The 13,165-nt window shown below is 41.6% G+C and overlaps 2 protein-coding genes across 2 annotated transcripts; both read right to left on the bottom strand.

Moving 5' to 3' along the window:
• Positions 1-167: 167 nt before the first annotated feature.
• On the bottom strand, positions 168-5,929 carry tyrp1b (tyrosinase-related protein 1b). The gene is made up of 9 exons (XM_072462799.1): positions 5,790-5,929; positions 4,928-5,286; positions 4,651-4,759; positions 4,239-4,452; positions 3,512-3,716; positions 1,388-1,555; positions 1,000-1,179; positions 570-716; positions 168-486 (listed from the first exon to the last, which is right to left on the bottom strand). Exons 1-9 carry the CDS (start codon positions 5,795-5,797, stop codon positions 281-283), a joined length of 1,596 nt encoding a protein of 531 aa, XP_072318900.1. The 5' UTR covers positions 5,798-5,929; the 3' UTR covers positions 168-280.
• A 428-nt stretch (positions 5,930-6,357) lies between these two features.
• LOC140377428 (uncharacterized) lies at positions 6,358-12,840 on the bottom strand. The gene is made up of 6 exons (XM_072462824.1): positions 12,631-12,840; positions 11,211-12,107; positions 9,954-10,274; positions 9,468-9,585; positions 8,915-9,019; positions 6,358-6,939 (listed from the first exon to the last, which is right to left on the bottom strand). Exons 1-6 carry the CDS (start codon positions 12,692-12,694, stop codon positions 6,768-6,770), a joined length of 1,677 nt encoding a protein of 558 aa, XP_072318925.1. The 5' UTR covers positions 12,695-12,840; the 3' UTR covers positions 6,358-6,767.
• Positions 12,841-13,165: the final 325 nt, after the last annotated feature.

Below are 13,165 nucleotides of genomic sequence, written 5' to 3'. Positions count from 1 at the left end.
GTAGCTAGCTGCCAAAAATAATAGTACATTTTCAGTACAGTTTTATTATATGACACATACAACCTCTTGGATGCAATTGGATTCTTTTGCAGTTCTTGTCAGACAAACACTCTTCCACAACTAACTTCACAATTTACTGTCAACAAAATGTCACCCACACAGTCCCCTCTGGGTTCAAAACAAGTTCAGCTTTATTAGAAGACGTTTTAGGGGGAGTACAAAAACAGAAGTTATACATTTAAATGTTATGGCCTTTTCAAAGACAGTGTTTTTATTTTTTTTAGACAACTGTTTGTGATTTGTCCAGTCGCCTGTCATCCTCGGAGTAACGGCGGAAAGTCTCTCCCAGAAGTGGCTCCAGTCCCTCAACTGATCTGTAGGTCCGAGCGCGCACAGCACAAGCGATGACCCCTCCCACCAACGCCGCCACCAGCACGGCCGCAACCACGCCTATGGTGATGATCTCAGACATGGTGAACTCACTCACTGCACGGATGAGAGGGGTAAAGTTGTCAAAGGTTAGGCGGTGGATCCAAAAACGTAAAGCATTGGTAAGTCTTGGTACTGACCAGGCCATTGTACTTCATAGGAATAGCCCAGGTTTTCCGGAGCAGCCACAAACATCTCAGCGTTGGTCACAGGAGGCCAGAAGGGAACCATGTTGAATTGGCGATTGTGGCCAATGGGAGCATTTTCTTCCGGGTAAACGATCTCACCTGCACACACACAATCACCGTGTAACAGATGGCACTAACACACAGTCTAACACTCCAGGTCTATAAACAGTGGTGTTGCAAGGGTGTCATGTGGGCCAAAAGTGAAACATCACAAGGGGCTTTCCAGACATTCCCCTGGCTCTTTTCTTTACCTTTGAACTCAACAATAATGTCACTGTTAGCTTTTTTCAATAGTCAGTGAAATGTAATTACTGTAATGAGCCCTTGTTGGGTAGCAACGCCTCCGTCTACAAACCATTACTGTAAATGAAAATGTATGTACCGGGCTGGTTTCTGCGGAGCCACTCGTCAAAGATTGCGTCGGTGAAGGTGTGCAGCAGGACAAAGATGGGGTCATTGGGTGAGAGGTGAGTTTGTCCCCCTGTCCCGTTCAAAAAGAGATGGGCCAGGTTGTGGAGGCTCCGAACAACAGGGTCATATGTTCCCTGGGGGCCACTGTAGCCTAGAAAACACAATAGACAAAAGGCATCACATGAAAGAAGTGGATTACCAAAATTAGCAATAACACATGTCGTTTTGGCGCAAACCATATGCGAGTGTGGGTGGAGTATGGTGCGTGACTGTCGTTTTTGGCTGTGAGTTTCTTCAGTGAGTCATTTGAAAAGTAGTTTGTCATCCATTTTACTTGTGTTTGCTTTGCATGAAGTTACCTTCAACGGTGTTCCTGAAGCTTTCAGACGAGGTGGAGTAGTAAGGAGGAGTGTCAAAAGTGTTCAGCTGTAGACAGTCTAAAACATCCTTGGGCTCTGGCAGTCTCTGGACCATTGGGCGATCCACGTTCCCTGCTGGATTCCTTCTGATAGGACTGGTCTCAGTATCTGTATTTTAGATAGAAGAGAGTGTATTTATATACTGTACCATGTACCGCACCCCGAGAAGAGAAGATGAACTGATTATGGAGTCTTTAATAACATTGAATCTCAATGGCAGAATGAACTGGAGGGAGCTAGGGTGACCAGAGCCCGGTGTCCCATGTCCCAGCAGATGTATAAAACTGGGACAAATCATTGGTTTTGGATACAAGACATGTCCCAGGTTTTTGACTACTCTGAGACCCACTAACAATATATAGAGTATTGCTGTTTCTTTAGCCAAAACGGTGAAGCTCTGTCTTTAGAATAACCAGAACATTAAAAATTAGTTCCACTGATACTGATACTCTCCTGAGATTATAAACTGACTCACTAGAGAGCTGTGAATGAGCCATGAATGGACCGAGGGCATAAAGATGCACCTAATTACCTGTGCTTTTTACAGTTTTATTATTACCCCCCATCCCAACCGAGGTCTGTCCCAGTTTTTAATTTTGAAAATCTAGCCACCGTAATCTAGACCCAACCTTCTGGTTTGTAAGTGGCCTGCCGTGGCCTGTAATGAATGACAGAAAAGGTTTCAAAGTAATACCGGTACTTTCAGATTGATAATGGATTCTAGATGGCATCTGAAACTTTTCGATTTCAGAAGATACCTTTGCAACCTTTTCTGTCAAGGGCCACTGCTGCACAAATGAGGGATCACATACATTTTATGTGTAATATTTGAAATTCCGTGAAAGAACTGTGAATGTACCATTAAAGTTTTTGCTTTTCCTGAACTATTTGCTTAGTAGGCCACCAAGTTCTTATGTAGGCCAGAGATCCCGACAGAATATTAGGCTGTTTAGAAATATTGTATTATTTATCCACCCCTTAATTCCACGGCAGACTAGACTTGCTTGATCATTCTTAAACATGACAGTGTGGCACTTTTCTTTCTTAATTATTCAGTACTAGTCAACAGTCAGGCGTCGGAGCATTGTGACTCCGCTTTATTGTGCCTCCTTTTCTCCCAGTACGTATGCACTCATCTGAGCACAAAAACAAGGGAGCTGCATAACCAAGTTGCCTGCCTGTTTGAAGATTAATCCCCCAGATCAAAGAAAATGTCTTCATCCAGCACAAATGAGGCTCCCGCTCCCTCCTCTTCACCCATTTAAGGAGATGATGCTTGTTGATGCAGGACATACCGAACCTGCCTCGGATCTCTTAGGAGATTAATGAGACGCATCACTCACAAGATTCTGCTCACATGAACCAAATTCTTGACTTTTTTTTTCCACTGTACAAGAAATCGTTCAAAAAGAACTACCACCTCAAACAGAATGAGTGGATTGACATGGCAAATTATTGAAAATGTGGGGGAAAGGTAACAAAGGCGGTTGTAATCTGGAGTGGAATGCAATCTGATCCTTGTTCAAACCGTTGCCTACAGCTAATACGGATTCTACAAGTTGTATTAAGTGATTATAAACCATCTGGAATGTTCTTCTATTGTTGAACGCTCTGAGATTATGTGGTCTTTGTTAAATTGATGCTGCCATTTGAAAGACATTTCAGAATTTCTCTTACAGTAATTTTGTTTTTTGTATTTTTTTCTGGTGTCTTGGCCTAGGCTGAAGGAATTTGTTATCAAGAAAGGTTTTATGCATGCTCTATTCTTGTATATTAAAAATGGCTGTCAGAGTCATATTGTTGCATACAGAATTGTCTCATCCTACATGTTTCGAGTGGCAGAGACCTACATCTAACTGTTACTGCAAACAAACAGTAGAAGTGTCAGGCCATTCTGAATGCAGCACAACAGCTGTGAGACGTTATTTATAGCAGCTTACGTTCCACATGCACTCTTTATGAGCTCTTTGCCCCTCTTTCCTGATGCAGCTGAGACAAAGTTGAACATCAGCAGCCCTCTCCTTCTCTCAGAGGCAGAATTACATCGTGTCTTTCTGTCCTTACTGTTGCACACGGTGCCTTGCGTGTCATAATCCTCCACGCTCTCGCAGATGACCCGCCACTGGGAGAAGACCGAGTTGGGGCTGATGCCATTTAAGTCAAGGTTGCTTCTGTCGCCCATCAGGTCATCAGTGCAAATGTCACAGTCGCTGCCCCCGATGGCGAAGTTCCAGTACGGCAGGGCAAAGGTGGGGTCCTGGAGCATATCCTGCAATTTAAATTGAAAGTTTAAATGTTGTCTTTGCCACAGCTTTCTTGTACCGTACACACATTCATTTTATTTATTATTATTTATATTTTTTTACAGAGAGTTGCCTGTCTCTGGTCTGAGTCTGGTAATGAATTTATTTATATATAAGGACCCTTCTCACAACTGTTACCCTATTTTGTAGCTGCCAATGTGCCCCAGAAGTATTCTCACAAAATAAACACATCATTTAGGGATTGTAGTTTGATATGTGGATCTCAATTTTTTACTGGGCTGTTTTGCCAAATTCTCATAGAAATAACTATAATTAATAATTTTATAGCAAAACTTTTAACAATGTTGTATTTATTGTTTAATTCGTCTTACCTCTCTAACACTGTTATTTGGAATTGTATGAATCCATCCTCCCAAATCCACTTACTTCTCCAGTGCATTGCCTCATTATCCCACCACCTACAGTCTTATTTTCCCCCTCACAGTTTTCCTCTTGAGTCTATATATATGCGGTGTCCTCTCACACACCTGCATGTCTCTCTCCAGTTGCATCAGATGAAAGCGGTGCCATGTGACAAAGCCGGGGCCCTCATGGGAGAAGTCGACACCCCCGAAGCTGGCTTGGCCGGCCCCCAGGTATGTCTTACTTACAGAGTAGTAGTGGGTCCATACAAAGTAATTATAGATGGTGATGTTTTCAAATTGGGGGGTGTTTCCGTCAGGTCCAAACACGTCCTGATATCTAATGATGCACATAACCACACATTCATGGAAAACAGGAATAAGCAAAGTATTGGTTTATGAGTTGTAAACGTATTCTATTTGTCATATTGGTCCTAAGTGTAGAAGTAAATCCAGATACAGGTTAATGATATATTTATGTAATGTATATTAAGTAAAGGTTTTGTTTGGATTGATTTTTTTAAATATATTCATGTACCTTCTTGTACATATGACAAGGTCTGGGTGAACCGTCCTCTTAGCTTGGTCCAAAGCGTTCACAAAACCTTGTTTCTCAGCTCCGCTCATCTGCATTATATTTCTTCTCACTGGGGATTGAAGGACAATGAGAGCGAAATTCATCAGACCTTTTTTTTCACCCGTCAGATGCTGGCTGTTGTTTATTCACATGAGCCAGACACAGCAAGACACAGAGCGCGTTAAAGAGATGAGATAAACATTGTTAAAGGGCTTTGTTGATGGAAGTGATCCCTTACCCACAGACACTCTCTGATCACAGTTAGGTCCAGCCAACCCGTGCCGGCAGCGCCCGCAGTTGTAGCCGCTGAAGTTGCCATTACATTGGCAGGTGCGATTGAAGAATCTCAGTGGCCACCTCTCCCTGTCATCTCGTCCAGAGTAAGGGTACTGAGGTCCATGGCGCCTGCTGTCAGCTGCTATGGACACGCACTGCCCCCTGCCTGTGCTGGAGCCACACTCGTCCCCCACCTGCCCACTGGGCGAGGGGCAGCATTGACCGCTCCTCAGCCCCTCTGGAGTTACACACTCCCGGGGGAACTGTGCCGACACTAAAGTGGCACATAGGGTTAGCACCAAGGCACCTGCTCTCCACATGCTGTCACAGAGCACAGGGGGAAAAGAACTTCAGGCTTTTCTCCACTAATAGAACAGAATATAGGTTAACATGGAGACAAAACGCACAAAGAGAATGGCAAGCGTAAAGGAAAGTAAGTAGCTTTGTTTCATGTTAAAGCTGATTGTCATAGCATCACTCCGTAAGTTTGCTCATTCCCCTCCAGGCAGCAGCAGTCATTATTCATAATTCACACAGCCATTAGCTTTCAACTCATACAAGTGCAGAGATGCCTTAAACATTAGAGGGAAAGATGATATGCTTCAGCTAGGATTTGCAATGGGATTTTCTTGTCCTTTGAACGCATAATTGACTGAAAAAGTGACTAATATATCGTCTGATGTAATTATTGTTGAAAGACAAGAAAGAAAACCATTAGAAAAAGTACAATTTAAATTTCTTGTGAATGAAAGTTGCCAACAGGTTTACTTCAGGTAAACTGATAAAAAAGGAAATTAGATTTATTTTATGTTGAGTGCCCCTACCTCTGCATGCTGCTCCTCCTTTTCCCGAACTGTAGCCCCCCAAGAGTTGGCCCATTGCGCTCTCCTGGCTTAAATAGCTTCTGAGCGCATGACCAGACCTTGCTGGAGCTTGAATAACCACACACATCACTATGCACACTGCACTCAACAATGCACTGGAGGCTCCAAAGTTCTTTCTTAAAACTCATTAAATGCCCTCAAATCCTACTGAACATCACAAAACTGTACAACAGTTCATTTTAAAGTCAAATATCAATAATACAATCTACACATTGTATCTATACATCTGAATAGATTTTAATATTAGGAGTGTAAAATTAATTATGATCAATCCATCCATTTTCTTCCACTTTATCTGGGGGTTGCGGGGGACGAGGCACAGACTTCCTTTTGACACACACTCATCCTCCAGCTTTTCCAGGGGATCCTGAGGCATTCCCAGGCCAGCCGAGAGACACAGTCCCTCCAGCTTGTCCTGGGTCTGCCTCCCCCCGATAAGACATACTCGGAACACCTCCCCAGGAGGCAAACAGAACAGATGTGTGAGCCACCTCTGCTGGCTCCTCTCTTCTTCACCAATGTGACTGAGCTCCTCACCCTAAGGGAGCGCCCAGTCACCCATATTTATTATGTCATTATGTAACTATTAAAGAAATGACAGAAAACACATCTTTTTATTTCCTTATTGACAAATGACGACAGTTTACAGTTTTTTTTTAAATCCTCCACGCTCTCCTTTTAAATATAATTCCTGAAATTATTATAATTTTTTTTCCAATCATACAGTCATCTCTGTTAATATAAGTTTACTCACACACCTATATACAACAAACACAATAAACAACAAATAGGATGGAACAAAGTCTAACATCAACAGTACAAAGAATTGCAATTGACATATTTGCATCATTCAGTTGTTAAACTATCTTTGGTACAGGACTGAACAGTAGCATTTTTGCACTGGATTCTGGTCAGGCTTTAGAGTGCTGAAGTCCTGCGGTCTGGTGAGGGTTCTGGCTCGCCTGTGTTGGGCCTGTCATCTGCAGAGCTGGGCAGCAGCTCTGACATGGGTATCACCTGTTCCATTTCCTGTTCATCTTTGTTCTGTAGCAGCGTTGAAGCCACTTTGGACGTGTCCAAAATTCTGGTCCTGTAAGAGGTGTTTTACATAGTGAGTGTTTTAGCGTGTTAGAGGCAGAAGTCACGTTATTATGCACTGGTATCTATTTTCTGGGCATACAATACAATACAATATATTCAATAAAATATATTTTGTGCTAGAAAGAGGCAAATGTGACTTTAAAAAGACATTTCATATTAATAATGTTAAAAATGGAGGGATTTATATATTCTTCAAGACTATTTTTCACTTTCGTACTAAACAGTGTGAGGAAAAGCTTTGTTTACTTCTAATGTCCTACTGCAGATGCTTAGAGCAGATCGTCTTTGTGAGTTTACGACGACCATAGATATAAATAGATTCTTTGACATTATTGACAAATTGCAGGTAACGATGCACGGTGTGCACTTTTTAGTAAAAAGTGTTGTTGTTGTTGTTGCGTGATGAGCCTTAAGGGCTCACAGCCATCTTAAGTAAACTCCAGATGTTTAATGTCACTTTGGTGCCATATTGTGTGAGGAAATCTGTTGTATCTCATAAAGCTAATAGGTTTCACCAAATCCTTTTCCAAAGGCGGTGCAATAAAAATGTCAAAATGTTGAATGTACAATTATATAGTTTCAGCCGTGTATTTGCGGAATCTATGAATGCTTATGGTCTATGAAGTATTTTGGGCTTGTACTTTACATGTTTTCCATGACACATATGTAGTACTTCAACATGGACTTGTACCTTGTGCTCCATATTTCTTAAATGTGTCTCAAAGATTGAAAATGGAATCTGATTGCAAACCAGCACCAACTCATAAAGGCCACAATTCCCTCGATTGTCCATGTTTTTTCAAAGTCTCTTGACAAGGACACATTTCCTCAGTTGTTAAATAATTCAGTGCTGCTTTGTTACCGTCTGCCAGTCAGGCATTTTATTTCACGTGCGTCTCCTTAACAGCAGACATTTATATCAACACATTTTTCTTTATTGTTCATCTGTCAGGCACACTGTCAGCTGACCTTACACTGTCTTCTGTGGCTTAGTATTGAACTATGGTGGTGGGTGTGATTAGGAGACATAGCAGTCTTACACCCGCTAATGCCTGGGTTCACGGGACTCACGCTCTCATGTGACACACTGAGCACACGGCTTAGAGAACAGCCGAGAGGGAATCAGCTGAGGAGCACACAACTGGTGCCTACTGTTAAAATACCAGTTTTCAGGTCAGCGCACCACACTTGGTCCGGAACTGAGTGTCTGGCATGTTTGGTGTTGCTAACAAGTCGCCTGTAATTGTGGAAAACACTTGCGTAGAGGCAGAAAATCAGTCTCCCAGAGAGAATGTGGGGGTTCAACAAAGGAAATGAGCAGATTGGCACAGCAGCGAGTCAGAGGAGTGGCTTATAAGACTGCTCCTGTTAGTAATACTAATTAATTTTAAAACTATCATTTCAGTTTGACATAAAAAAAATTCTAAATATTACTATGTTATAAAAGTTTTCGTATGCAAAATGAAGTCACTCAAGAGTCAATGATCAGTCTTTTTATTGGTCTGCAGCCAAACCATCCAGCAGAGTTAGTGAAGTTTGGAGGAAGAAGTTTGACTATTTGTGTTACATGGCAAAGATTAAAAGTGTGTCTTATGGTAAGGAAATAATTGTGAAAGCCATTTTGTTTTGTTTTTAATAAGTAAATGTGAGTACAAAGCTGTAATTTCTCTCTTCTTTTTTTCTTTCTCTCTCTTTTTATTCTTCTAGATTTTGTTGCAATCCATCAGAAATGCATTAAAATGTATCCGTGAATATCTTGAGGAATATCGCACAAGTATAACAAACGAAACACAAAAGACCAGAAATAGCACTTTACGCTCAATTTTGTAAATGATTTGAATGTTTCAGCCCTTTTTGCAGCTTCTTTTAGGATGAGTGATATTCTAATTTTGCATAGTCTAAAAAATAACCTGAATAACAACATCCATCTAAACGTTGCTGTGTTTTCACGTGTTCAAACGTACTGTTGAGCGTCCCCATTGCCGGCTGGTAGAGTGTCATCGTTGTAGTCCCCTCCTGTAGTAGCGTCCGGCTCCACGCCCTCTTCACACGCCCGCTGTTGACCAGACCTATAGAGAATACGGTTCAACAATTGACTTTATACAGAACTGCACGAGTGGCCTCCTTGTGGAAATGATAGCAGCAACTTGGTAAACATGGGACGCAGTCATACCACTGCTGCTCCCATCTGTGGCTATAGCACTGTTGGTTTTACAGATGGCTCTTTTTAGTTATGGGCAAAATGGGGCTACAGGGAGAGTGAAATGATATGGCCTTTCTTATCTCGTACAATATAAAGTATTTATAACAACACTGGCACTGGCAATACTATATATGTGTATGTAATTTAGAGCAACATACAGAAAGTAATGACCGTGTACAGCACAATTTGAAAAGGCAGATTTGGATTGTACTTCAGGCTGGAGAATATTGGACACAGAGATAATTCTTTTAGCGAGTGCTCCTGCTGAGTAATTCAATCGAAATCACCTCTGTGGAGTGTTGACTGTTACCAACCTGTTCTTGTTCTGATTTCTCAGGATATAGATGATTATAACAACTGTCTCCAAAACCAGGATGACTGCAGCACAAATAGCCCCAATCTTCCAGGCTTCCAATCTCAGCTCACTTGGTTCTAAAGATATATTTGTAAAGAAAAAGCACATGAACAAGATAATTCAAGATGTTTGGATTTCTAAATATTTTCAGAAGCCGTGGTTTATGTACGTTATATAAGCTTTTGTGTATAAAAACTTGTTTTAATGTTTAACATTTAAGGTCTTATTAAACCAATACGTTTGGTTAGAACCAAATCACATAATGTGAATAAAGCCGATAACAAAAACAGCTAACAAAAACAAAAACAGCTACAACCACAACTTTGCTCCACAGCTGTTTATGTAGACAATGCTTTTTGTAATTTCATTACATTATTTGAATAATCCATTATGTTAATCAGTCCATTTTTAGCTGATATACTCTATCTTTCATAATTATTTTTACCTCCATTTCTTGTTGCATCTTCCAGATGGTCAATCATGGTCACCAGCTGCTCACTTACAAGCTTAGGTGGCAAAACCAGTACATCCACAGAATTGTCCAGTGTGGGTTTGACCTGTTCCTGGTCATTTGAAGGAGCTAGGATCTCGTTGTCATGGTTTGCCCTTTCATCTCCCGGGGTACTTGCACCCTCCTCTGCCCCAGTTCGCGCTGGGCTCGGGTGGGGGATCCCAGGGAGTTGCTCTGGGCTCTGCTGGACAAGGCTTTCATCCTGTACACCACCAGCACCATCCTGAGACTCTCCATCAGAGACCTGCTGCACTTCTACAAGAGGTTGGTATGTGACAGACACATGAAAATGAAGGCAAGAGGCCAAGCTTTAATGTTTCTGGAGTGGTCTTATGGAATGTAGAACAGGGTATACGTATGTTTACTTGGGGTCAAGCTTAAAACCTGATTTCAATCTTAAAGTAGAATTTTCATCTTCTTCCTACCAGAAATAATTTATTAATGAATTGGAATATCATTGGCACATTTGTAGTAGAAATAATAAGGCATTAGCTTATTTCACATTTGAATTTCTATCAAAGTACCCTAAGTGGTATTGCTATGGCAATCATAAAAATTCTACAACACTGATGACAACTGCAATGACACAAGTAGTACAGTGACAAATAGCTACACTATTTTACATTGATTGTTTGACATGCAAATTGTTACTGATATCAAAGTCTATATGGCAGTTTAGACGACTTTCACTAAAACTTAGTGAACACAATTATATTTCAGATTTTACTGAACATTTTTGTAAAGTTTATAATTGTACTTCCTGGCCATAAGTAGAAATAGTTCCACTGCTACAAGCATACTGAAAACAAGAGCAAAAACATTATTGTGTCGAATTATCGTTTAAACTGTCAAAAAAGTGTGTCAGTTAAGTGTAAATCGTCTCTGTGATTTCAGTGGCACGTCGCACATTGATAACATCACAGAGGCATTCTGTTTTATTACTCAGCACTATTATTACTTCCTGTAATTTTTAACTTTTATTTTCAAACTTTCTTCACAAACGGCTACTTAAGTAAAACTCTGCTCAATATTTACTTATATTTAAGTGCTATCTTACCAAACTAAGTCAGAATTTTAAAAACAGGAGAACCTCATATAGACTTTAAGCAGTCATGGTCGTTGTCAGGCACGTGTCCAGTCACTTTTTCTCATTCACTTCATCAATATACATCCAAACATGATGTATCTCACCTTGATCTTGGTCTTCACTGTTATTTGCTGCCTCTGAAGCTGCCTCCTCTTCTCTTTCTTCCGATCCTTCAGCCGCTTTGGGTACTATTGATCCTGCTTCAATCACTGTCTCTCCATCACCCATCTCTTCCACCTCAACACTTACCTGCTCTGTGTCCTGCACTACTAAATTGCCTTCTACAGCCCCTGTGTGCATCTCATTGTCTAGGAGTCTATTAGTGTCCAAGGCCTGCTCTAGTGCTTCTCCTGCGATGTTTTGGGCAGTGTCTATAACCAATTCTGCTTTTTTTACAACTAATTCTTGCTCCATGTTCGCTAGATCTGGGCTAATATCCGCGATTACCTCTTGTACTGGCTCTACACCTACGACCATCTCTGCAGCAGATTCCTTATCGACTGTTACGTCGATTGCTTGTTCCATATTGTTAGCTATATCTGCAACCTCTTCATGTGGTTCTTGCTCAGTTGAATCTGCTATGATGGTTTGACTGTTGCTTTCTACTACAACTGCCCCATCTTCAAATGCATCAACTACCTCCTGCCCCGCACCCGTGTCTTCTACTAATTGTCCTTCCTCTGTCTGTCCAGTTTGTCCCTCTTCTCCAATCTCTACCCCCTCCACAGTCACCGCCACCGGGTCCTCCACCTTTGGTTCCGAAGCACTCTCCGCTGCTCCAAGTGCAGCCTCCACCACCCGCTCCAGCAGCTCCTTCAGGACCTCCTCTGCCCCCTGGCCCTCCTTCTCTGAGGCCTCCTGCACAGCCTTCTGCACCTCCTGAAGACTCGGGGGGGCCACCACGGGGACCACCTCAGCGCTAACCGGCTCCTGCTCTCGGGATAAGGGCTGAGATTCATCGTGGAGGCTGACGTCGCTGGACTGGATGGAGGAAGTTAAATCTAGAACAGCAAATGTAGAGGTATGTTAAGACTCAATGCCCAAATGCACACATTTTAATTTAGGTTTATATCAAAACTGCTGTAGGTATATAGACAGAAAGTGCAAGTCCCTCCCCATAACATTTGCCAACTCTGGAACGTCATCATTATCATAATATGCCAAAAAATATAAATGATATGCTATATATACTATAATATAAACAAAAAGCAGTGAATTACCTACATCACAATCACCTCATGTAATTTCATGTCATATATTAGACTTAAAGATTATGCTTATGGTATTTCTTGAGGAAGGAAGACACTTAGAAACTGCTACTGATCTACTACTGCTGGCGTGTCCTTGGGCAAGAAAGTGAAGTGCTGGCTTCTTAATGAAGATAACGCAGTGGTGGAGTAACTGCACTGTACATTTAAAAAGGTGCAATCTGTGTTTGGGAGTACAGTGAACTACTCTTGATCTTAAATTATATCTCAATCATTCACAATTTGAAAATAAAATCACAGTAAAGCAAAGCCATACCTTCAGATGTGCAGTGCTGTATCAAGAAAGCTATTAGTAAACCTTTCAAAATGCTGTAGTCCATTTTGGAATTCAAAGCAAACGTATCATCCACGAGACTCTCTGAAACCCCTGTGTCCAACTCCAAGTGTGTATTGACCAGCGAGTGTTTAGCCTACAGATAGCAGGACAGTAAATTGGACAGAGGTCGTGATGTTAACAGGTGACGCTGACATGAGGGAGGGTGGAAAAGGAGCAACGCCATGTTACATTTTGCCCATGTCGTGGTGCTACCTGCAGTATGGGAGATCGGAGATGGGGGTGTAAATTTGCACTTAACTGTAAAATGCTTTCGCAACCTGAACTCGGAGTGTGGTGGAGCGCTGGCGGCATGTCACACACACGGTGAACTCCTGCCTGAGCAATTATAGCTGGCCTGTGAGTTTGGGACATGAGCGATCCTGCCAGTGGATTTTTACACAGAGGAAAAACCCAAAACGTATTCATCAATGTGAAGTCGATATCTGTTGTGTATATGTAATTGTATCACTCGATT

Source organism: Eucyclogobius newberryi, unplaced genomic scaffold (genome assembly GCF_026437365.1).
Source record: "Eucyclogobius newberryi isolate DKJ021-1_F unplaced genomic scaffold, fEucNew1.0.hap1 SCAF_4, whole genome shotgun sequence".
Lineage (NCBI taxonomy): Eukaryota > Metazoa > Chordata > Actinopteri > Gobiiformes > Gobiidae > Eucyclogobius > Eucyclogobius newberryi.
This window is presented reverse-complemented; position numbering and strand designations above follow the sequence as displayed.

Coding starts and splice junctions, on each gene's coding strand:
- tyrp1b (XM_072462799.1), bottom strand. Junction 1,556..3,511: donor GCAAGGCACCGTGTGCAACA/GTAAGGACAGAA, acceptor TCTAAAATACAG/ATACTGAGACCAGTCCTATC. Junction 717..999: donor GCTCCGCAGAAACCAGCCCG/GTACATACATTT, acceptor GTGTGTGTGCAG/GTGAGATCGTTTACCCGGAA.
- LOC140377428 (XM_072462824.1), bottom strand. CDS start 12,694: ATGGACTACAGCATTTTGAAAGGTTTACTAATAGCTTTCTTGATACAG. Junction 12,108..12,630: donor ACAGCACTGCACATCTGAAG/GTATGGCTTTGC, acceptor TTGCTGTTCTAG/ATTTAACTTCCTCCATCCAG. Junction 6,940..8,914: donor GGCAATGGGGACGCTCAACA/GTACGTTTGAAC, acceptor CACCTCTTACAG/GACCAGAATTTTGGACACGT.